Source organism: Stegodyphus dumicola, chromosome 2 (genome assembly GCF_044657685.1).
Source record: "Stegodyphus dumicola isolate Sdum_Otavi_A_Nest chromosome 2, ASM4465768v1".
NCBI classification, from domain to species: domain Eukaryota; kingdom Metazoa; phylum Arthropoda; class Arachnida; order Araneae; family Eresidae; genus Stegodyphus; species Stegodyphus dumicola.
In genome coordinates this window covers 204,923,268-204,950,235 of record NC_140769.1, presented here as the reverse complement: position 1 = coordinate 204,950,235, position 26,968 = coordinate 204,923,268, and the positions used below count along the sequence as shown (strand labels likewise).

At 33.5% G+C, this 26,968-nt stretch overlaps 1 protein-coding gene across 5 annotated transcripts in view; it reads left to right on the top strand.

Annotated features, from left to right (window-relative positions):
- LOC118181150 (coiled-coil domain-containing protein CG32809-like) overlaps positions 1–26,968 on the top strand; it is a 1,535,131-nt gene that overhangs the window by 410,402 nt on the left and 1,097,761 nt on the right. For all 5 annotated transcript variants that reach the window (XM_085811658.1, XM_085811657.1, XM_085811656.1 and 2 more), the window contains exon 2: positions 25,343–26,088. In XM_085811658.1, coding sequence (XP_085667784.1) covers positions 25,428–26,088 — 661 coding nt within the window. In that variant the 5' untranslated portion in view covers positions 25,343–25,427. The remainder of the gene's footprint in view (positions 1–25,342; positions 26,089–26,968) is intronic.

Below are 26,968 nucleotides of genomic sequence, written 5' to 3'. Positions count from 1 at the left end.
TAAAATTCGCCTATGTAAAAGCCCTACAAAATCATAAATAAAAAAAATGCTTATTGTTATTAATAGGTAAAATTATACTGAATAGACCAGGAAACATGCTTGCATAAGTTTATACTATATCATTACAAAGGGGAATGTCATAAAATGATTGCGATGACAATAATAACGATGATGAAGATGAAGACGATGAAAATGACGACGTTGACGGCGAAGTCATGATTATGACGATCATGGTCACTATGACCATTGAATTTTGATTGTTGAAAGGGATGTCAGCTTGTTCATTAAACATAAACATTAAGGTGGCGAATAAAGCATAGCAATAGATATTCGGTATCTGTAGAGAGAAGGAGTCTGAGTGGTAGGGAATCTGGCTATCACAGCCTTGGGCACGAGTTAGAATCCCAAATAAATAAGGGCAGATGTTTTTGGTGTACAATCTTTCAAGAGGTTGTTGGTAAAGGAAGAGGGATGGAAGACTCCTCCGAAGTGTACTCCCTCAAAATTGGTATGGAAAGACACAGTTAACTAAACAGCGGCAGTTTTATACCTGTTCTAGGAATGATTAAATTCTGGTACGCCGCCCACATCAACTTGTAATATGTAATGTATTGTGCCTTTGTGGCAAGGTGGCATTAAAGATACTGTCGAGCCTAAAGTATTCTCCAGTAGTCGGTGAAAGCAGAAGAGGGATGAGATATTCTCGTATCTGTCTCCCCAAGTGAATCTCATCTCCTTCAGAATGGAATGGAGCAGAGCGAGCTCATACTGTCACCTATGAAGTATCCAACTAAAGACAGACGCAGTCGCTGCTCGTTGGCTACGATAAAATTCGTGGGCTTTATCTGACAGCACAATCAGATAAGGAAGCTAAGTCACTTAATACTATAACTAGCATAGCTGCAAACAAATATTCAGTACACTATATTTACGTATAGAGCCAGCTCTAGGCTTTTTGTCACCAGGTGCCCTTTCTTTTGCTTCTTAATATTGTTAGCAGCTGCCTCCAAAATTTTGCCTCCCTGTATGCCAGCGCACTTTGCACCGGGTCTAGCGCCAGTCCTATTTACATTTTATATTCTAAACTAACACTAATTTATTCACATTGGAAACAAAAAATACTATAATTAACAGTATGCTAAGTTATTTAGCATATGTGGGATGGAATTTTTATTAAGCCTTTTTTAAGTATAGCGTTTTAAATCCCTTAAAAAAGAGGAATATTATATATTATTTTGCAGCAAAAGAAATCATAGATTTTAGTTTATCAGTCTATGAAATCGAATCTCATGCAAGCTGTAGCAGATATATTTTATTTATTTGCTAGTTGGATGGGCATATCGTCGCCTTTGCATCTCGTTTGTGCTATGATATATCTTTTATCCGTTTTATTGAAATGGCTTGATGGAACTTCTGCAAATATGTGATATAAAAATATAAACACGCTAGCAAAAAGCGTTAGTATCTCAAAAACGTAATCCCTGGTTGAAAGGTTTCCATATATTCGTATTTGAACTGCCAGATGACATGATGAAAAGCAAAGATTTTATGGCAACCGAAACTTCTCACAGTCCTCCAGAGAATTCAAACCAAAGAAAAAAAACGAGCTTTTACAGTGCGCATTCCGAAAAATACCTATATCAACCACTTCAAAGCATGACAGCACTTGGTTAAATTCAATCTAAAACGTACATTCTTACATATTCAGATAGATGGATCTTTGAACTCTGGTAGCTTGGTTGATGTCACATAGGACCAAAGTGGAAATCAAGTCATCAAAAGTTCCTCCGCTTCTCTGTAAAAGTAAGGATTGCTGTTTCGGACATGTCCAAATTCTTAGAGCAATACTTACATCGCGTGGAGTACATTGATCAAAATTTATGAACGCGGAGTTACTTCAAAACATAGACTGCCGGCGGGGGGAAGGGTCTTGCCAATCGATTGGTGGGATCCATAAGCTAGCACCATCAAGGTCGCAGCTGGCAGGGCATGTCGATAACTTCGGACGTGACAGGTCGCTGTTTCTTTTCTTTCCGGGGCAACCTTCTCGAGTTTCTCCAGACGAGTTGAGTCGCTGATACATCTTGAAAGATGGCCTCTGAGGATGGGGAAAGAAATGGCTTGAAGTCTTTCACCGGTGCTTTCGATTTTTAAAGTTCAAGTTTTAGTTGTTGAGAAAAGCATTGCACAAAAGAGCAAAAAGTTCGTATTTTATAGAGCTTTCGGAATTCAGTAACGAATTAGTGTTTTTTTTTCAACCATTAGTGAAATGGTACTCAGACTTTCACAATGAGTTAGCTTTTCTTTATCTATTTACTTTTTATTATAAAGTGGCTTATTCTGATGAAAAGTGCATAAATAGCGAATCCTCTGGTGACGATTCTCTCTCTAATACGATTACTTTTGAAGGGTTCCTAAGAGGACCACCTCCAATGAAATTCAAAATAATTTTTAACCCTCAGCGGTTGCCTTACGGAAGAATCACTGTATTTTAATATAAATAATTCCGAGTATCCTGAATACATATGTCTAAACTCCGATAATTCACTTGTTATTCTTAAGTTAAATAAAATACAGTTTGTTATCAATTTATTTACATGCTTTCGTTGATTTAAATAACATAAAAGGTAATTTAATAAAATTCTCATTTCACTCACAGTCAAAAATTTCTCGAAAAATAGTTGTAAGGAGATTATGCTTTAAATGTGAAAAATTATTACCTGGTCTTTATCGAAACGGCATCCATAGGAACACACAACTGCCCCAGGGTTTCTCTAAATTCCTAGACTGGATTTATTGGATTATGCTAAAACAAACTAAGGCTATCTGCCTAACGCACGGATACTTTTATGGAGAATTTCCTGAGAGGAAACTGATTTTTATTCGTCTACGCATGAGATAACTATGAAGATTTTTTGCGCAACCACCCCGTTCGCACGAACAGTGTTTAGTGGTCTTAAACCGATCGGACATTCATAGCCTTGACAGTCCTGGAACTGGTGTTACGATGATTCTTTTGGTTTTTCTTTTTCTTAAATTGGGAACACGTACTTTGGGATAGCTTGATTTGTCTGAAAATGTTGCCCTAGTAGAATCATCTTGATGAAAGAGAACAGGGGAGTTTCTTTGTTCAAAACGCGATCCTTTACCAACGAGAGAAAGGTACTTTAACTCATTTTGCGTTACGATTCGAACTGCATTACCCCAGAGGATGTCACATTATACATTTCTTCTATATAGAGTAAACTAGTGTCTATAAGCTAAGTTCCATGTATGTGGTATCTCGAAAACGTTTTGAACAGAGGCATATTTATAAAATTAACACAATAATAATATCGATAGCAAAATAAGCGAGTGATCAGCTATAACTAATACTTGTTTAATAATTGCGCAAGTAATTTCATCTCATTGGGCGAGGGATTCATGAGGTTTGGTTTCATGCCGGGCTCGAATATTATTACCTCACTTCATAAACTGTCACAGGAAAGTAATTTAATTGCGTTGAATGCAAAGTTTAAAAAACAACTTTTATAAACTTACTATTAGTGAACATTGCTTAAAATATGTGACTGATTATTCAAGCTGTGAAATAACAAAAGTTGCATCAGATAAAACCTTTGTGGAAAAATTAAAACAAAGAAAAATGATAATACATACTATTCCCTTAAGAAGCCGTACTAGCAATTTTTTTTAATTTAAAAATCTCATTATCATCTTTAAATAATTTATCAAATATTACAAAATATCACTAATTTTATTAGTGCTCAAAGACATCCTGTTTAATATGCAGATAGTATGTTTGATTATCGGTTTGACGGCAATGTAGACTAGGACTCTCCGCTCAAGGTAACGAACACCTTCGTAGAGGGCGTTTAGAAAGAAACTAGCTTTGCATGAGGTTAGTAAACAATTCAGCGAAAAGCACGGTAAAATACGATGTTCTGTTCCTAGTTACTTATTGTACCATTGCAATTGTTAAATAGCTGGAGACTGAGGTCAAATCTATAGGCAAAGAGTAGAGATGGAGATCTCGTTTAATAATTTTTTTGTTTTAATCTCCCGATATTTTCATATAACCCTGGGAAACAATTTGTAATCCATTTTCTGTTTTGAGCTGTTTTAGAGATAAACAGGCATGTTGATTTCAAAACCTCTATCTTGAAGTGTGTACTTCTCCACAATGGAAGTTTATTTGTGCAGTTCCAACAGGTCCTTCAGTTTACTTGTGTGAAGAATATGAAGATATAAGGAGAATTATTGATTTTTTGCAATATCACGTGCATCAGTGGATCATCTGACCTTAAAATGGTTTGCTTCCTCTTTGGCCAGTAAAGCGGATATACTAAGTAGCTTTGTTTTTGTGTATGTGGGACAGTAGAGCTCGTGAGAACCAATGTGTACAGTCGAACTGGTCGCCAAGATCCAGCCTGAAACCGTATGATCCGAACATTCTACATCTGCTGCCACTTTTCGACATAACATGATATTTGTACCTCTTCATATAAAACTGGGTCTTATGAAGCAATTTGTTAAAGCTTTGCCAATTGAATGGAACTGCTTCAAGTATCTCATTTCGGCCTTTTCTAGCCTGTCATTTGAAATGATAATGGACAGTGTATTTGATGGTCCACATATTCAGCAGTTACTTAAAGATGAATATTTCATTGCAATAATTACAGAATTTCAAAAGAATGCTTGGCTAGCATTCAAAGACTTTCACGGCGAAATTATCCAGCAACTTCTGGACAGCTACAGAATGCTTGGTTGCAAGATGAGCATCAAACCGCCTTTTTTACGTAACCATCTTGATAGCTTCCCGAAAAATCTTGGTTCATCAGTGATGAGTGGGGTGAACGATTCCACTAAGATCTGAAGATTATGGAGACACGATACAAAAAAGTAAATATGATGTATATATGATTGCTAACTATTGTGGGATCATCAAGCTAGAATGTCCACAGATTAAACACTCCAGATAAGGGAAATTTTTATCTTGATATATATGTTTACCGTTTGTTTAAAAAACTTCACTATTTGTACGATTTAACTTGCAAAAACTATACAGAGATAAAACTATTATTTGAAAACAGTATATTTGATAAGTTTTTCCTTTATTTTCCTTTATATGCATATTTTATATGACTTCTGACACAAAGAGAGATTACCCTGTAGATTAAAGAGTTAACATGAATGAAATAGTTGTTCTTCAGTGTCATTTAAAAATTAAAATGAAACTTTGGTATTATCTAAATTATTAGACTCAGGAATTCAGGATGCAAGATTAAATAATAAGTATTAACATGAATAGCTCTCTCAGAATCAAAATAATGCATATCTGGTTCAAGTTATTACTGTTTAGATTATTTTACATTAAATAATAAAACTCGTTTTGCATTTTTTATCAGGAGCAGACTATTAGTGTGGCTTCTGCTAATGCTCAGTTATTAATACGTTGGCTGCTGACACGCATAAGGTTAAATTGCATCAGCGGGTCATCAGTTCACTTACATCATATTTCGCACGAAAGATATATATATAACGTTTTTATTAGATCATCCCGAATCTGAAACCTAAGTATATTTTCAATTCATAAGATAGGTTTGAAAAAAAAACTAATTTTGGGTTATTATGTATTATTACCATGGCATTTTGTATCAATTTTATTTGCTTCTAAACAATACGTTTTGCTTTCGAGGACATTGCAGCACATATTCATACATTTTAAACACCACTTTGTAAGAAAACAAACTGAATATTATTTCCAAAATTTTACAATACTATATATTTTTACGAGTAATAAGGAAATACGTTTGTGATATATTCGTTTTTAATTTGGTACCAATTTGAACAAAGGGATTTGGAGGTCGAAGAAATTTATATTACCGTATAAAACTGTAGAAAAGGTGACCCACCAAAGGTACAAATGTACACTGTGCAAAAAAAAAGGGGGGGGACATTTCCATATTTACCGACTGAGCCGATTGATAAAATTCAAATTGCGTTTTTCATGTCTCGAAAGCTCGACTTAGGATATATATTGGATTTATATATAGCACTATTCTAACATAGGTATTTTGATACAAAATCGGAATTTTTCTGAAGTAACATACCAATTTTTTAAATAATTTTGTAAAATTTGGTGTGAAATTTACGGAGAAATTCAAACATTTAATTTGGCGCTTTTGTTTCAGTTTGCTCCAAGAATAGTTCACTTGGCGAACATCTTAATATATAGCAACCTATTTTCTTTTCCCTTTTTAGATTGGGTTTGAGCGCAAAAGAGAAAAAAAGTTACGCTGTTCCATCTTTCAAATAATGTTCTTTATATTATATTTTTAATTATAATTTTTATTATTTTAAGTAATTTTTTCTTTTTCGTATTTCATTTTAATTGTTTAAGTTGCAAGGTTTCTTTCCAAATAACTGTTTTAAAAATTTCTATTTGCTCATTCGAACTGCGTAGTTTAAATAAAAGGTGCATCCTTTATATTTTTCCAAATAGTTTTTTATACTATATTTTTTAGTCCTAGTTATTATTTTAAGTAAATTTTAAATTTTTAGACTTCTATTTTAATTGTTTGTGTCGCATTGTCTCTTCACATAACTGCTTTAAATTTTCTATTCGTTTATTCGAACTGTGCATTTTAAATATATTTATTATTATAAATTTTCTAGAATTTGATTTTATTTATTTGATTTGTGTTTGTTTCGGAAGACTACCTTGTGACTACGATGCATTTGAAAACTGCATATATTAAACGAGAAAATACAGTAAAGCACAGTTAACACGCCTTTCAGTGTTCCGTTCAGAAATGATATATAAATAAGAGAGATGTATATCCGACATTTTAACTTAGGATGACTTGAATACATTGCTTTTAACAGTTTTATCATCCTACATTTAATTTCTTAAAATGTTATTCATATTTTAGTCAAACATTTTATTTTTGAAATCTCAAGAATCATATATCACAAAATTTTAAAAATTTTTAATTTAAAAAAATACTCAATTTTATGCAAAAATTAATTTTTTCTTCTTAATGGTTTGTTCTTTTTCTTCAGGCATTCTGCAAGTATGTTAAAAAGCATCCAACTTTTCGAAACATTTTGGTATTTCTGACATTAATTTTAAATAAAGTTATCGCCTTCCATTTCAAAAGGGCCCACAAATGGCAAAGCGCTGAATACTGGTAGTTCTCTCCGGAGTTCGAATCTCGGCGAACGGGATGGTTGCTTGGGCAGTTTTGTGGTTTTTCTCATGTTTAACTGTATACGAGCTGGTTTCCATTAGAAAGTTCTTCACGAATGTATCCCTTCTTTTAGGCAGATATCCCTGCTTTCCCGTAACTTAATAATCCAGTTCAATCCATTTCATCAGTATTTAGTGATAGCCTTTATCAGTCTTTAGAGGCTAGGCATTTTGAAGGCATGAGATGAAAAGAAGGACTGGTTCCATCAAGAGGGAAAACGTCTTTAAGTGATATACATACACGTCACTAGATAAATTCCTGAATCTTCAAATAATTCGTCTGAGAAATCATGGGATGCTCCATTTATGATACGATATGATGTTCTATGACGAAATTTAAATTTATACAACCAAATAGTCGAAAACCAGTCGCTCTTCACTTTAATCTGCAATGCTTTCGTTTTTGTCTTTTCCATTAGTACAAACGCAATAGCTGCTCTTGGCTGGTGCACACGTCCAAGTATTTTCTCTTTGAAAAACCCAACTTCCTTGAAGTAGATGCCCTTTAAATTGTTGCTTCCCCCCTAATTTGCTTCCTTCTACATTTGTCTTCAGTGCTGACACAAGAAAATTTAAGATTTTTCGATTCTTACACTTCCATAAATTTCGCATTCTTGTCAAATTTCTTAAATTATCACTTGCATCAAATGCGTTTCAGATGAAGACAGCTTTTCATTTTCTAGGCATTTTAAATATGAATAAAGTTTAAAGCAAAGTCCAAAGGATAAATATTTGAATTAAAAGATTTTTGTTAAAAGAAGAAAAAATAAACCACTCTAGCAGCGCTTATCCTGTATCATCGAGTGACCCGATTCTTATATCGGGTGGAAACGATCTAAATCATAATATTATTTACAGTGTTTTAGTCTAATGACTTCTATATTAGAACATGTTTTTATATAATCTACAACACGAGAGAAAACTACTGCTTAAAACATCTTTCTAGGAGGATTAATGTAAAAATGCATATTTATATATATATTTTTAATGCCGGGACATGACCCAAACTGTCAACGTCCTGTTTGCTTAAGGCCCACCAGGGACCGAGCGGTAAAGTCGCTGAACACTGGTAGTTCGGTCCGAGGTTCGAATCCCGCGAACGGGCTGACTGCATGGGTGTTTTCGTGTTTTTTCCCCATGTGTAACGTTTACGAGCCAGTTCCCCTCATAAAGTCCTCCACGAAGGCATCCCTCCCCTCAGGCAGATAGCCCTAGTGTGCTTTACCATAATTAAATACACACACACCTGTTTGCTTAAAAACATTGTGAAAATAAACATCAAACAAACTTTCTCAGTATTAGTCAATTCAGTTTAAATGAAGTTAAAGTAAAGTAGCAGATGATAATACGGCGAAGGTAAAATTTTACTCTTACAAATTTTTAAAAAATAAGGAAGAAAGAGAAAAATTTAAAAAAAAATAAAAATTTGAATAATATCACCTATAATTTAAAATACAGTCAAAAGTCGTTAATTCGGACACCCATAATCCGGAATGATCTATAATCCGGACCTCAAAGCTACAAACTTTCTGCGCATGCGTCGCTTTGACGCATGCGCGTAAGATTTTTACGGCTGCGAATTTGCGTGTGCGCGTGCGCAAAATACGTTTACGAACGCGCGTTTAATGTATAACGTACGGTATAAGCTAAGCTAAAATTATCTAATTATCTATTTCAGTTAATGTTGCAGATTGCGTTGTTCCTTAATCTTCGAATTGGATCCGGCTTATTATTTTTTGCAGACTGTTAGAGCAATTTTATAAAAGTAAGCTTGAACTTTCGATTATGTCAAATAGAATTTCCGATTTATATTTACTAATATGTAACGGATCTACAAAGCGAAAGTATGTTTCGGAGTCCATTAAACAAAAAGTGGAATTGCTGCAAAAAAAATGGATAAAGGCATATCCTTTGTTTATCTAAACTTTAAGGTTTGTTTACCTAAACTTTGTTTATCTTTAACGCGGCGGCGCGCAATGAATTGGAAGTTGATCTGTCAGCACTATCCTTATCTTCAGGGCAGATGTTTTTATTTTATTTGGCTTATAATTGCTTACTAAATGTAGTATTTCATTTCGATGTACGCCGTCTTTGATATGATTTAAATCAAATGCCTCGTCATTATCATTCGCTTCCGATAGCGAAGAAAGTGACAGAGGTTATTGAAAACAAAAAAATTTCGATTGACAAATTAGTCCGTATTCTCGACACAGCAATTATAGGACTTGAACAGCGGAACTTTGTAACTGAACAAGAAATTATGTATGTTTATAGAATTAAAGAGAATGTAAACGAAGCAACTTAAACAACTTACATTGAAAGAAATGTTTAATAAAGTAAACAAATAAATATTAAGCTTTTTTTTTTTTTTTTTTTTTTTTTTTTTTTTTTTTTTTTTGGTAAACTTTGATACACTTTAGATCATAATTGTTCTTTATTTCGTAAATTACGGTTTCATATTTTTAATTTTATAATTTCTGCATGCCATTTTACCAGATTTAAACTGATGACCTATAATTCGGAAAAATCGATAATCCGGAATCGCCGAAGTCCCGACGAGTTCAGATTAAATACTTTTGACTGTATAGCTTTTTATATTGTATTAATAAATATTTATTACGCATCACTGAGGGGAAAAATTTCGTATAATCGGAAATTATAAGGAAAAAATATCGTATAATTTATTTCTCCGTCAAACTTCATTTGAAAATTAAGGTTAAAATTAGCTGTGACAATTCACTGTAACAAAATCCGTAAACCACATTTGGCGTTATTATCGCTCAAAAAAAAGATGCCAAATTTCAAAACGCGCAAATACGTAAATTCGTGTATATCTTAGAAAATTTTGAATAAAAATTTGCAGATATGCTTAGAAATACACCTACTTTAAGTTGATGGTAAAACTTTTATAGGTTATAATTCAAAACTGTTTTCGAAAAATTTATGGAAATTATTTTAAAATACAACTTTTTGAAATAAATCATAAAAAGTAGGTGAATTTTTTTTGGAATGAACCTAAATTTCGAAATGTGAAAGGAAGAATCAAAAAAGTTTAATAAAAAAAAAAAGACCAAATTCAATTAACATTGAGAAGTTAAAATTTTGAGAGCTAATTTTTTAAAAATTACTCGCGCGATTTTTACAAAATTTGGTAATCTAGCATAATTTGAGTCATAGAATCAAAATATGGAAAAAAAATGGCATGTCATTTCAGAAAAAGTCCGATTTTGTGTCAAAATACCTATATCCCTATACAATGATGCTATATATAAATCTAATATATATCCTAAGTCGCGCTTGACCCCAAAAACAGACCTATTATGATCCACAGGTGAGTCAAGTGAGAATTAAGGTGTTAAAACTACTGAATGCAGTAATTTGTTGGGATTAAGATTCTTGACAAATTAATAGGCTATTGGACTTTTTCTTATCATCCACAAGAATCAAGCAATTACTGTAAAACGAGAGTTATCCGGATCTAGATATCTGAAAAACACCAATTATCCGAATCATTTGTTCTTCTAACCAAGGTCAAGTAAAATTTTTTTGTTGATTTATTTACACGTTGCGAATTTCTTTTCTTGATTTCGATATTGCAAATGGGTAATATAGTATATATTTTAAGAATTTCTTAAAATTTGTTAATGCGTAGGCTGCAAGATTAACTTAAAATGCTTGCGAATTTTATAGCCTAACTAAATAAGAACACGATTACGTAAAACTTACTACTGTTATAAGCCATTATTACTGACTCATCATTACGTAATCAAACAAAGCTCCTTTATAAAAAATGTGAATTTTAATGCTAATTTTATTAGTTAACGACACTTGAAAAAACTGTCTTATTTCAGGTTCTAGTTCGAAGCAAACCAATAATAATAGTTTATATATAATTTATTTAGTTGAAATAAAAGTTTTTATTTTAGGCAATTAAAAATTTCATTACATACAGAAGAGAAAACACGACAATACGACAATGAAAAATATTAAAGTTACGCAGATTTTTTTTTTCTGAATGAGAAAGATCTATGCCTGTCGCTGTCACAGTAGAGTTTTAAAATCAGTCAGTAGTCTTAAAATCTCCGCCGATTTATGACTATGTCTTAACTCACTTTCCCCTAGCTTAAATACTATCTCAGAAAATCAGAAGAAAAAAAGAAACTTCTCCAGGAAGGCCGCCTATCCCTCATGCAAATATTCTTGTGATTATTGCCATATTCTGTTTAATAAGCAAAATGTAATTTTGTTACATAATTTTAGCAAAAGAAGTTTTGCTTTTTATTTTACTTAACAAAAATAAAACTATCTTATATTTTAACTGCGCAATCTTTGTCGAAATAAAATATGATAAATAAAGTAAATAAATAAATAAAGCAGTAAAATATACACTCATGTCCATAAATTAAGGATAATTCGGAGTCACGCGGAAATCGAACTCTAAAATAAATATATCACCTGTAAAATCACTACACACATCTTCAAGAATCATATGCAAATTTCAGGAAGTAACCAGATGATACCGATGGTACGTCACAATGACGAGAGTGTAAGAGAGTGATATATAAGGAATACCGGCAAAGAAGTAAAATTGTTCGCAGGCGCTTTATAAGTATTTCAGTGCAATAACCGAATAGTTATGACACAAAGGACGCATTTGGATGTTTTTTTATTTAGTAGAATTATCGGCCGTCTGGAATGTGGGCGTACCCAACTGGAAGTATCAGACGAACTTGGAACTGCCCAGAGTGTCATCTCCAGGCTTTGGCAACGATTCCAAGATGATGGTAATGTGAGAACACGTTACAGCACAGGTCGCCCCAGAGTTACAACGCCGAATGAGGACCAATATTTGGCAGTTACTGCCAAAAGAAACAGGCGGAACACAGCCTCAGACCTTTCTCGTCAGCTCTCTTCAGCCACTGGTACGACACTTTCAAGGCAGATCGTGTACAGACGTTTAGGGCAGATTGGTCTATATGCTCGTAGACCTGTCAGATGCGTTCTACTTACTGCAACTCACTGTCGCCTGCGGTTAGCCTGGAGTAGAGAGCATGCATTCTGGACACCGCAACAGTGGGCTTGTGCGATGTTTTCCGACGAGTACAGGTTTAGCTTGCAGTCTGATTCTCGCCGGACGTTCATATGGAGAGCTCCAGGTACCCGTTACCACCAAGAAAACATCATTGAACGACACTGTTACGGTAGTGCAGGAGTTCTCGTTTGGGGTATAATTATTATGGGTTCCAGAACTGACCTGCATGTTCAAATTGGAACCATGACAAGCCAAATCTATCGCGACGTCATTCTGGAACAACATACATTTGTTTCGGGGGGCGCCATGGGCGCACAATTTAAAGTTTAGGGATGACAACGCCCGTCCTCACCGTGCAAACATCGTAAGCGAATGCCTTCAATCGGAGAATATCACCCGTATGGACTGGTCAGCATTCTCACCGGACTTGAATCCAGTAGAGCACGTGTGGGACACGCTTGGCCGACGAGTTGCAGTCCGTCAACCTCCTCCTACATGTCTACCGGAACTTCGGAGAGCATTGCTTTTTGAGTGGTGCATTGCTACATGTCCCAAGATCAGATCGATAATTTGATACTCAGCATGCCTAGGCGTTGTACTGACTGTATTACATCGTCTGGGAGACATACAATGTATTAGCAATCATACCAACCATATAATATTGTTTTTTTTTTTTTTTTTTTGAAATTTGCTCCAGGGAGAAAAAATGGCTAATTTTTTTAATATCAAACATATAGCATCTTTTTTTGCTCTTCACTTTTGTTTAATAAATAAGTTTACAAATAAGTCAAATTTGTTTCGTTCCTAACTCTTCCTTTGCCTGATTTTGCATTATCCCTAATTTATGGACATGAGTGTATATTCTTAATCCACTTAAGATTGGAACGGAAAGAGAAGGTAATACTGAAAGCTAGAAATGGCTATTGCGACAAATTTGAAGTGGAAAATGAAGCAAAGACGTTTAAATTTTCCGCCCAAAGTAGGATCATTCTTTGAGAGCTTCCTTATCTCTTTATACAGAAAATTATCATAGTCTGAAAGCTCTCTGTAGAGACAATAATCTATGTTCTTGATGAAGCTATGTAATTAGTGCTAATATACTAAATTATGGCCAGAATTCTCTTTTAAATCAGTGTGAATCTGAAAATTTCCCAAAAATAAGAGAGACTTAAAGTTTTCTGCAAAATTTGGTTTGAAAGATTGGCAGTATTTTGCTCTAATCATACTTGTTGCTTAATTTGAAATTCCATAAATCATTATAGTTCTTATCACAGCCAGATAAGTTTCGGTTTCAATTTATCACAGCCAGATAAAGTTTAGGTTTCAATTTATCACAGCCAGATAAAATTCCTGTTTCGATTTAATAGATAATTTTCATTGTATATTCATAATAATAAAACACTCATGGAGCTTGAGTTTTCCTTTTTTTATAATTCCTTCATCTTTTGGCTTGAAAATAAATTTCCTGTCTATAATTACTCCCAAGTATTTAGCGGTTCACAAGTGTCCAAGCAGTAAAATCGCTCAATACTCTAGTTATATTCTTCGACCTCTAGGTCGAACTGGGTTAGCTATATGAGAGGTTTCTCGTATTTTCCCGCGCATAACATGAATACGAGCCAGTTTCCTTAAAACGTCCACCGCGAAGGTATCTCCCCCATTAGACAGATTGCCTTTGAATGCTCTTATCTAAATAAACAATAATAGCGTCAATTATTTAGCTGCCACGAATGCTGACGAAAAAGAATTTCCAAGAATTAAATTAGTATCAGTTATTAAAAGAAGGTAATTCAATAGCAATTATCGGTTCCTAAAATTTAATTTTAAATGATAGATGAAGGGGGGGAGAGCTTATTATTTCCAAATCCAATTTAGTTATTGGAATAAAATACGCATGATTAAAAATGAAAGAACTGACGGGTAATTATCTCTTTCAAGTTTTCTAAAGATGAAAACCAAAAAAAGAAAACTGAGATCTCTGAACCTGGTGAGATATTTACCAAAGAATTGAATCGATCAATAAATACTTTGGGGAAGGAAATAAAATTAGTGGTCTTCTAATACTCACATTACGATATAAGTGAAGCCATGATTTTGTGAGTGTTATCATTGTTTCGACACTGCTAAGAGACCAAAAATTATTAACAGCTCAATTACTGCAATAAATATCCTTTTGATGAAATACGTTGCTTTCTCGACATAACACGTCTCGTCATAACGCGACTTCGGATATTAAAGCAGACGTTATTTAAAACCATATGCAAGTAATGACATTACAGAATTATACGTGTAACAAGTCTTTTTCCAATCTGGAAAAAATCAGATTGCAGTCTATATCTGAAAAATAAGTTTTCAGTTAGAAATATTAAAAACGTAAATAAAAACAAAATTATTTAAAAATTTAAATAATATGCAGTATATCAATAAAAATATATCTTGGGACAAATTATTTAACATGCGTGTTAAAAATTTTTTTTACCATTTACAGTAAAAAAAAGAAAAGAAATATAAATTCTCCATTACCCATTTACTAAGGGTCAAAATACATATTTTTACATTTATCTGCAATCATATCATTCAAAAAAGATTCTCCACTGATGAATTAGATTTTCTGTACAGGTTTCACATGTTGCTTATATCTATTTTTCGATTGTGATTAATACTGTGTTGTTGTTGTTGTTGTTGTGACTTATCTCACTTGTCTGACAGTAACATCAAGAAAAGTTCCCGAAATTCATCATGGCAAGGAGTGCAAGATTGCGCCTGTCGTTGGCAAGAGCCTTTAGCACAGTTGACAGTACGACTCCGCTGAATTCCGCCAAGTTTGAGGAAAGTACCCATGGGGGACGGGTCCGAGTTTCTCATATCTCTCTTTCCCTACCACTAACTTCTCGAGAGGACTTTCGACTCGCCATATATTTAGAGTGTCCCCATGACGCACGAACATTATACATTTACAAACATCCATGCCTTCTCCGGGATTTGAACCCGGGCGCTTCGGTACCGCAGTAGGCTCTCCTAACCACTATAACCGTCTGGGCGGTTGGTTAATACTTCTAAATCTAATTATTCTTTACCATCAGCTTGCCAATAACTTGTTTTTTATTTGTTCTTCATTCACGTTTTGGTCAACAGATGACCCCAGTGGCATCGTTTTTCATTATTTAGTTAGATCATTCGCGAGTTCCTATCTGTTAGTCCGAGGAGAGCATATGTGTTTCTCTTTCACCCTTTTCACTCCCGCAGAAGAAGTCGCAGCGATATACATTGGCGAGATACAAATACAGAGGCAAAACACGTACTGCGACAGTTATCAAAACCGTATCTCGAAAACTGACACAAACACTAGATTTTCAAAATGCATTAGATTACACGTGACAGAAACAAGTATGAAACATTGCAAAAGAATACATAGAACGAAAAATAACAGAGATATCATCCTATAAACACTAAGAATACTCAGAGAAAAGTACTCATTGTGTCATCATAAATATATTGAGATTACAGGGTATTAAATTTCTTCTTAATTTGATCTTACGTTTCAGCAGCGACTCCCAAACTATGTGCTACAGCACAGTAATGGGTTGCGAGATCATTTTTGACGGATTACAAGAAATTTTGAAATCTTTTTCTCATAAAATTTTACATAAATTTTTATATGAGCAGTTAATTCATACTTAAAAATTTATTGTTAGCGATAATATAGTATAATATATTCACGATAATATAGTAAACGATAAAATAGTAATAATAACTATTATTATTATTACTATTTTATCGTTTACTTCTAGGTCTCTTTTTTTTCCCTCCGGAGGAACTATAGGTATGTTAGTCAAGATAAATTGCAAAAGTGTGCATGTGAATTGCCACGCTAAAAAATTCGGCAAACACTGCTGTGTGTCAAAAATATTCTTTAGCTGCTTACCCTTTTTGGGTAGTTCGCACTAAGCATAGCATTTAGTGTAGTAGTACAGTAACCAATAAGCAAGCAAGCACTTACTGAGAGCGTCAAGGAAAGGGGGTATCACAAAATCTTGCTTAGATACTAAGAAAAAGAACACAAGAACTTTCCATAGCCGGTTTTACTATAGAATGTGTGGTGCAGCTAAATAAAGACGGAGAGAGGACAGAATAAGGGAAATAGAGTCGCTATGCTGCAAATGCATGTGAGGACACGAAACTTTTTTTAAACTCTTAAGGCCTCTAAAATTCTTAACCTGTCTGTGTATATAACTAAATCAGAAAATGGTCAAATTTAAAAATTCGAAATGCAGGTTTATTAAAGATGAGTAAAACCGTAATTTTTTTGTGAAATCGCATACTAAAATATTCTCAAAATCTATCGATACCTTCATATGAAAATAATAGTACCAAGTAAAAACCATTTGCTTAATGTTAAAAATTTTTAATTATAGTAAATTTTGAAACCCCCACGTAATGAGAAACAAACTTAAGAACACTAATTTTAAATATACACCTATATTTATTAAAAAATATGAAAGTAATTTAGTAAATGAGATACTAATAAAAACTATCAAATCATGAGATTTATTTTGTTTCGCTGTAATATGAAGGAAAAAAGTATTCGAAGAACAATTTGTTATGTTCCTCGCTACTTTGTCTATTATCAAACAGCGAGGAACATTACAAACTGTTCTTCGAATACTAGGAGGAACCTAGTGAACTAAGTAGCGACTTATCGCTGAGATTAAGTACTTACAACGTAGACTCGAGAAGAGTTAAACTCCCCTTTTATTCACTCAAAGAAATGATAACAGTTGGCCTCTTCTCGGGCTTACAGGAAAGCCTCCACTCGGGCTTTTTAAATCAGGATGAGAAAATAAGAAACTAATATAATACTAACTAAAATAAACTTAGCCGAAGCTAGACACAAATATCTAACGTAATTGGCCATTAATTTAAACTAGCCGGCGATTATCAACCAGGCACGTATAATACGGCCGAGCATTATAGATTGAAGAAGAAGGCAAATACGCCCCACTAAGGACTCCTAGGCATTCTGTTTCAAAGTAAGTTTAACTTCCTTTTAATACTACTTCTAATTCATTTGCATTCAACGAGATTCTAAAAACTCATTTTAATAAAGTGTAAGTGGGAAACAAGAATTGAAAGGAAAGGGTTTCAAAATTAAAAATAACTGTTATAAAATTAACATAAACCTTACAAGTTAATTAATTCCCCCCCCCGCTACACACACATAAGAATTTCTGTTTTCTTTAACATTGTGAAAAATAAGAATCTCTTTCACTTGTTAAGTGCCTGGTTAATAGGTCCACACCGAGGTGTTATTGGCAACGCAGATCCACTAATATTGTGATAATCCTGTAAATTTTGAATGCTTTTGCTGAACATCGATAAATCTAATCTTTCCAAAGTTTAAAAATTTAACAGTTTCCTAATTTATGATTCGAAGCATTTAGATGACGAGGAAAGTGGGAAGGTACGAGTTTTCAAAAACTCGAATCATTTTTAGGATTCATAGCAGTCGAGGACTTGAATATCCTATCCCTCCTTCGCACTGAATGGCTCTCACAACTTGACTACGTTGTTGCCAATATGATGAGATGTGAAAATTATTAAATCGGACTACAAGAATGGCAGGATCGCCTAAACAATACTGATATTTGTTAGTTAGTCGAAAAGGGAAGTTTCGATTTCAAATTGATATTAATAAGGATTTAGAGTTGAGAATATTTTTGTTTTCATTACGATGAGAAATTATGTTCACTATTATTATACCAAAAACTACATATAAACTATATCACTTCAATGTACTACGTATAAACTATACCATATTATACCATAAATTACATATAAACTATATTGCAATATCATTACCGATTTTTCTTCTCATTCATTCTCAGATTACTTTTATTATTGTAGGCGGTTGATAAATTCATTCGCAATCCTGAATTTACTACGCCAGAACAAACTGGCTTGCGGTGGCAACCTTTCACGTAATCAAATTGTTGCACGCTTCAAATTCACCCACGCAAACTTCAGGATTCTGCTTATATCTGGAATTATTTGTCAAGCATTCCGCTACGTTTGACATATAGAGTTAATTAACATGCTGAAATCAATATACAATAGAATTCCATTCATCTTAAGTAATGTGGAATTAATTATCCAGATCGATTATGTTTCTTCCTAGGCCAAACCAAAGTCTGCCTGCTGTTAATGTATTTATGCGTTTCTAGATGTTAAACTGTTCATAAATTAGTAGTACTCATTCCACTGTTGATTTTATTATTTTACGGCAGTTAAAACCCTGCAATTTGAAAACTTCACATTACAGCTCTACACCCGGAAGAAGAGTTCGCTCTCAAGTCTCAAAATTTAAAAACTATTGGTTTTATGCACCTTTCTTCTTTTAACTTACAACAGAGGTGTAAATATTCAAAGCTATAAGCTTTCTAAATATTCTATTTAGAGTTAGATTTAATTTATATACATATATAAAAAAATTCATAGTGAACTAAAAGGTCAAAACGTAAATTAAATAGCAATTTAGTTCCAAAAATTATAAGTCCTTATTACAAATAGTTTCTTCAATTTAAGTATACATAGAAAAAACACGAAACAGTGTTGATGGCGTAGAATGTAGATCCATAGTGAAGAGAAACTTGGCAGAGGAGTAAAATTAAATATTCAACTTCAATTAAATTGACATTTGTGGCCACAGTTTACTTGACATTCTAATCGTGTCCATCCAAGAACATTTTCGTTTTCAATACAATGCGGTGGGAAGAGGGCAGAGCGAAATAGCGTCCAAGCAGCAACAGAGATAGAAGCAAAACTGCTCAATAATACAATATGGAGGCTCACCAAGAGATGGTGTTTGTTTAGGTTGAGTGTTAAGAGAAACGTTCAGTTCCAGAAATTTTGAGTTCAGGCTCCAAATTCAGCTACGTCATGAGTGTTGCACAAGCCATGTGACATACGTTGATCTAGAAATGACGCAGTCTAGAAAAGTTATTACTATTTTCACAATACAGAGAAGAGATACCCAAATTAACAATGAAGAATTAACAGAGTATTGATAAATTAAATTATAAAGCTGATTTACAATTTTTTTTTATCTTACATATATATAAATATATTTCATTCCTTCACGAAGACATCCCTCCTTTGAGGCAGATAGCCCTAGTTTTCTTTATGCTTTGCCATAATCTAACAAAGCAAACCAAAAAACATCTTTAATCTTCATGATGTAAGACTTTACCTAAGTAGCATTTTCCGCAGGAAATATTTTTCTTTATTACACATATTTTTTTCAATTTAGTAATTTAATGAATATATACATATCAATTAGGTCAGTAGTCTCAGACTCAGATTACGCACAAACCGAACCGAATGTACAGATGATGGGAAAGATTTTTTATTTATTGTTTTAATTAAAATGAAAACTTTTTATTAACAAAACAAAAATAATTTTGAATACATTTTAACTTATTATACAGTTATCAAAACATTTATAAATAATGATAATAATATCGTAAAGAAAACAAATCAAATTATGTTTATTTTCGGTTTAAAATCTAAAGTTGGCACCTCACACATGTTGATTACACTTTGTTATTCAAATTTACTGATAGCTAAATATTACATTTTTAGACTGACATTTACTTAAAATAGTTCATTAAATAACTTACTTTGATTTAAAATAAAAATAAGAAAATTATGAAAGCTTTCTAAGTTTTAAGAGGAAATTTTCTAAGTGGAATAAATAATTACTCTTATTTAACTTCACATGAAAAAAGTTTAAATTATATATTTTATATTATTTAAATCAAATTCAATCAAAGCCTGATTAATCGCGTTAATACAGCGGACAAATTCCGACGTTAACACAAAATCTTTTTAATCGGATGCCATTAAAAAACACAGGGAACAACAATATTCAGTAAGATAATTGAGAAATAAATACTGTTAGCAATTTACCTGCATTTCCAAGCAATTTAGTCTTGAGAACGAATTCAGTGGGTTATGCAAAATCAATCGATAATCAAAATAAAACAAAAGAACACACTGATAGTTATAAAGAAAATATCATTAAGAATGAAGTAATTATGAAGTGAATGAAAGAATAAACTTTATATAGCATTACAGGCTCACATTCACCAGAGAATTTGAAATATGTCATTAAGTTCAAACTCGATCAAAAAAATCAGACCAGTTTGTCTTTTCCATTGTATGGTGCTCATGCTTTCAAGATTATATACAATTAAATTACATAAGAACATTTTATGTTTTCATTATATGGGATTCATGCACTCAGGATTATATACAATTAAATTACATATTACTGTAGATAAAAACAACTTCCAAATATTATGACATTACTTGCTATCAAGGCCGTTATCCCATGCAATTTTCCTTTATGTATTTTCTGTAGACAGTTCTTTTTTTACTCTGATGATTACAGATAGTCATTTCTCCGACGTAAACGAAACAAACGTTTTTAGCCAGGGGGCCGTCAGTCCGTCCTTTGATGATTTGGAGCCGATTGTGTTTTATTTTCTCCGTAAGTTTTTAGAGTCTACGGGTTTTACGGAGCCGTAAATCATGTAAACTCAACTATGCATTTGTCGGGATTGTAACCAGGGATCTTTCATACGTTAACTTAATGTTCTGCCATTCCACAGCGAAAGCAAGCACAATGAAATAATTCCTTAGAAGTCTTTCATGAATTTTTAGGTTCTTTAGCTGTTTTTAGAGATTTTGGTTCTACATTTAGAAAATGCATTAACATTTTCTATGTCTGGAAATATTAATTAAAGCAATTCATACAATCATTCAAGTTTTACTTTATTTTAGATCGTTTTAATAGACATATCCAGAATTTTTCGCATGAACCATATGATAAATTTTCTTAAAATCGGGAAAACCAAGAACATATTTTCATATTTATGATTATTTTTTTATACAAAAGAAGAATAGAATGTTATTCAAAATAAAAATTTATCCATGTCTTGGAATAATTTCTTCCTCATTAACACTGAATGATCTGCTCATTAGCGTTACAACAGTGACAGCCATTTCGGAAAAGCCGTTTACTCTTTAATTTAAGAAAAAGCAAAGTTTCACAAATAGTATCTTCTTGTAATAATTCTAATGGTGCAATTATGGCGAAACGAGACCTTTCAGGAAATATTCTAAAGTTTTTTAGGTTGCTTGGATTATGTCAAGAAATTTAATTGGCTTTTTGTTTAGGAAACAGAACTGAAGATTATCGTAGATTCAGAAAATACGTATGTTTTATTTTAGAATGATAGATTCTGTAATATATTAATAACTTTATATGCATTTCGAAGATTCTATGTTGTATTCAAATCTTTCATTAGCCCAAAGGAGCGTTAGCCTTGAAGGGCTATTAATATCAAAACGGGATTTTGCGTTGAATCACTTTCCAAATTTTTGCCACAAATATTATCGTCCTGTATTAGATTTAAAGAAATTAAATAATGCAGGATTTGTATGAATGTATGCCTGTTTTTCGCACTGTGAAACAACGATTGTACCTAGGTCCATCAAATTCTGATTAACGTAGTCCTCCACCCAAATATGGACACTTGGAAGCCCGAATTTTGAATTTGCTTTAATGTGTATTTCGTATTTTGTAAAGCTTTAACGAATTTTTTATTAACAAACTCAACGATTTCAAAGCGAGCAATGGCAATACTGTACGGAAAAAACCATTGTTATCTCCAGCGCGAGAGACTGTCTATCGGAAATTCTAAAGACAGGCTGATTTTAAATATTCTTAGCCGAAACGAACATTAATCCTAATGCTCTCGAAACATATATGTCTATGTAAAGGAAAAACCGCCCCTTTAGGCGTATTATAAAATCTGAAAGCTTTCATTTTTTTATTATTGTTGTTGTTTTTGAGTAGTTAAAATTTTCGATAAGCGATATAACGTTATACACTGAAAAGTATGTAACAACATAACAAGTAAAATGATAACTCCTCCTCGGAGAATCAGCAGTTTGTAATGCCGCATACATGTTTAAAATATCTCAAAGAATAATACAATGTGTTCACAAATGTTTACCTGATTACAACACAATAATAGCCCATGATTATGCACAGATTACGAAACATACATTGATCCTCAAACACATGAACTTGCAAAGTTTGTAATGACATTGAAAACGTATATCCCCATGTGCACAATTGGTAGAATGAAAAATATGTAACCCGAGTACTCAATTTCTGGTGTCATTGCATGAGCGATGTCTGCGATGTGCTGTCGCAATATCAGAACCTGTTGTGTGGTACATGTCGACTTCAAAATGTTCCTTAAGGAAGAAATCTAAGGGGGTTATTGGCGTGAAAATGAATACTTGTTGGATAATTTGCGTGCTACCAGAGATGCATAAGTGGAAGTTTATTAAATACTTTCAATATTGCTATAAACTTTGCGATTTTATGCATTTGAGATTCAATGCATGTTTCGTTATCAGTGCCCAATAATGAGTAATCATGTTTGTAACCACGGTAAACATTTATGGACAAAATTTCGACCATTTAATAGCATAGTACTTGCACTAGCCAGAACTTTTAATAATACGGGATTTTCAGCGTTCGTATAATAATATTATTTTTAATTTACTTGCTCCATTAAAAAACAGGTGTTTCTTTATTCAGAAGGACAGAAAACTTGATTTCTTAAAATTGCTCGAAACGGCTTAGGTTGCACTATAAATATTTATAACAATGAGCACCAACATTTTCTCTGGTATAATAAGCCAGTTGCGACAGCTTTGGGCTCGAGTTCAAATACCGGAGAAGGCAAAAATGCCCGTAAATGTATAATGTCTTAAAATAATATCAGTCGGTTAAAATACTGGAGAAAACGATAGTAGTGGAAAAGAAGTAGCAGAACGTTGTACTGGTCGTCTGGGGGTGTTCTCCATCAAAATAGGGTCAGAACTGGACAAGCTCGTATTGAGATCTACGAGATGCCTAACGATATTCATTATTATATATTGATTATATATTATATTAACGATTCAGTGCCGTGCCCAACTCTTTCACTCTTAATCATGGAGTTGGTTTGGTGAACCAATTCGAAAAGCAATAGCGAACGCGTTAGCCATTTTCAAAATATGATAACACATTTACTGCACTACTTACCGACAATAAATACTTACCGAACATATTTTAAAAATTCAATACTTTGGATTCATTAACCAGGCCTCTCATTTTCAATACAACATGTTGGAGATGTCCTTCAAGAAAATCAAAGCATTGCTACCCTCTCTTAGCTACATTTGTCATAAGGCGACATAAATTCTCCTACGTAACATCTACAGTCTCCTAACGAATTGCATTTAAAACTGTAGTAAAACTGTAACAAGGATACCTGGGAAATGGACACAGTGTCTTGATTGTGCTAACGAAATCTGCAAAATGTTGCACTGAAGAAGGGAGGCCTGTTTTATGAATCCAATATGTTAGCTTAACTAATTATCTAACAAATGTATTTATTGTTGCGTACAATTTCAAAGGTGGATAATAAATTAAATATACAACAAATGCTTTATCTGCCTTTTGGAAATGGGAAACTTCAAATGCTGCATCCAGGGCCGGATAAAGGGCGATTAGTACGATTGGGCCCAATCGGTCCCCGCATTTGAAAGAGCCCCACGTTACCATCAAAATGAACAAAAAAAAAATTTCGAAATTTAAAGCAAATTGCTTTTGACGATAATGGATAAATTATGAATTATTCAAATAATTAAAAATATATTTATTTTAAGTTCGCATTGCTGGATGAGATCTATTAATGTGTTTATTATTATATAATATATATTAATAAACACAATATTCTTAACAATTCCAGTAACAAACTGAATATTCTTAACAATTCCAGTAAGCGTTGCCTCTGGAGAAAGATCATTTCCCAGGCTAAAATTAATAAAAACTATCTGAGATCGACAATGAATCAGGATAGATTAAATAGTTTAGCAATTATGTCCATTGAAAGAAAAGACGCAAAGAAATTAGATTTTCAAACAATTTTAGAAGAATTTACAGAACAAAAACTTACAAATATGTAAATTCATATATTCATATTCGTTGATGTAAATTTATATTCAATAAATGTTTTTGTATTTTGAACATTTTTATTTTTTAATTTATGTAAAAGTTTACCTGTCTGATGTTCCATGACATTTGATATATATATATATATATATATATATACTGAATTTGAATTTTATTTAACATTTAATAGAAAGGGCCCCGCAAAAAAAAAAAAAAAATCCAATCGGACTCCGCACCTATTCGATCCGGGCCTGGCTGCATCCTATTTATCTGATAATTTTTCGATACAAAAATGTCATGAAATGGTAAAACAGATCAGTTACTTGACAGTAATAATCAGAAAATGCAATCGAATCACATCAATTAAAGTGTTCCAAAAGATGTGGTCTACTCAATCAGGAATAGATTTATTAATCTCCGACGATATTCAACCCGTTGGTGAACTGATAATCAGCCAGCCAATAGTGCTTATCCAACATGCTATTGTGTTGACTTTTTGCTTCTTTAGTTCTTCATCATATTTTAGCTTTGTGCCTTTCGAGTGTATGTGCAAATATATACGTATGTGTACTATTTGTCTTTCTTAGTTCTCCATATCTTAGATTTGACTATTCTGGTATGCGTATACAAAATGCAAAAGTATTGACAGATCTTCAGTTTCTGAAGATGTTATCTGGAGTGTCAATGAGGAAGTTAATATTCCTAAAAGCAATCGCAATCAAGATGCAACCACAATCAAGGCGCCAATTTTTTTTTCTTAATTTTGAAGCTAAGCATAGCTTTACATTTTGTATTTACAGCATTTTTGTGCATAATTCTGTTACTCTGAAAGTGAATTTATATTTCTTCAAGTGCTTAGAATCAATAATAGTTTGATACAATCTTTCTAAGCTTGAGAAATTTATGCAATGAATATTTTAATTTTTTATATTTTTATAATAGTAATTAAACACTAAATTGTAAATTTCTCTTGCTTTTTTTACAGAAACATTCATTTTGGCATTCTGCAACAACTATTCTATAAGTTTAAATACCTTTGGCTCTTCTGTGTCTCTAAACGCCCAACCAACATGCCTTTCAGTATCAAGCGATTTACAATGCACCGCAGCACAAGCCTGCCCGGGGGTCGATCCGCCGAAGGGAAGAAGATCTCCCTCACCGAAATACGGGAACATCCAAACTCATCCAGGTCCAGTAAAAAATCCGATAAAAAATCCGGAAACAACTCCTCCTCGTCATCATCCAGTTCCTCGCAGCAGCTACAGCAACAGCAACAACAACAGCAAGGCAATATCCCAAACAGCCGTTCCATGGATGTCTCTGAATTGAGAAGACTCGGGTTTGGCAACCCTAGACAGGGGCCGCCGCCTGAGCTTCTCGCAGATGCCATGGCGGCTGCCAATGACCCCCACCAGCAGTCCTCCTCTTCGTCTTCCTCGTCTTCATCGACTGTTGATCGCCAAAGACGTGCTCTCCACAGCATACAAGAATATCCAAGCGGCACAACAAGATATGGGCAACAGCAGCAACAGTCTTCGCCCAGAGGGGTAGGTGGCACCGCTGTTGGGTCTGCAGGGAATACTTCCACTTTACCTGCGAGGTGGCGTAGCTCCCTGCCACCAAGGCCCTCAAGTGAGATGAGGGGTGTGTATAGTGAAGTTTCATCAGCTTTACCTGCAGGAACAGAAGTCAGAAGGCTGGTGGTAAGAAGAAACGGGGTGCGATTTCAAGGTAAGTTTTTCTTAATTATTTTTTTCTTTACAAGATTTTCCTGTGTCAGAAAGCATGTTGTATTTGCATGAGTTTGCAATGCATCAGCACGGGTATGCATAAATGTTTCTAATCATTTCATTTAGCAGAACATGTAATTAATAATTATACCTTGGATGTAATATTATACCAGAAATAGTTTCATAAAACTGACGTAAAAGGAACCGCAGGCGCAACGAAAACTAATGCCATAACGATATGCGATCATTAATGACTAACATAGTTCCTCACCCTGTTCCTGTTCTTCCTTTCTTGCGTTTTGTGTTGTCACTACCGCGCCAGGAAAGCCTTTTCGACAGTGCATTTGCTGTGCGATTTTCCATCGCTTAGTGTACTCTATCTCTCCTGAAAGTTTGTAACCGATTTGCTGAAACATCCTGTATATGCTCGTACATGGATTTTCATATGAATGTATAACTATATCGTGATTCAACTACACGTTGATCTCTAATACTGAGATACACGTTGGATCTCTAATACTGAGAGGCGCTTTCGTGGCACATTATATAATATTGCTTGTTATTTGCTGCTTTAGTATTTAAATATTTACTGAGATATAGGCGCTAAATTGTGGTCAGTAAATTAAAGCAAATCTGTCTTAAATCTTGCTTAATACAGCTAGCTTCTTTCCTGTTGAAATTTAACTTATCTGTTGTTGTTGTCTTGTCCAAATTACATGGAACAATGGTAAACCTAAGCAAACATTGTGTTCATTCTTATTTCGCACTGAGTTGCCAATTCCAAAGAAAAAAAAAAAAAAGAGAAAGAAAGAAAGAAAAAGAAAAAAAGAAAGAAAAGTTTAAACCCCCAATTTATATTCAGAGTATCTGACACTAGTGAA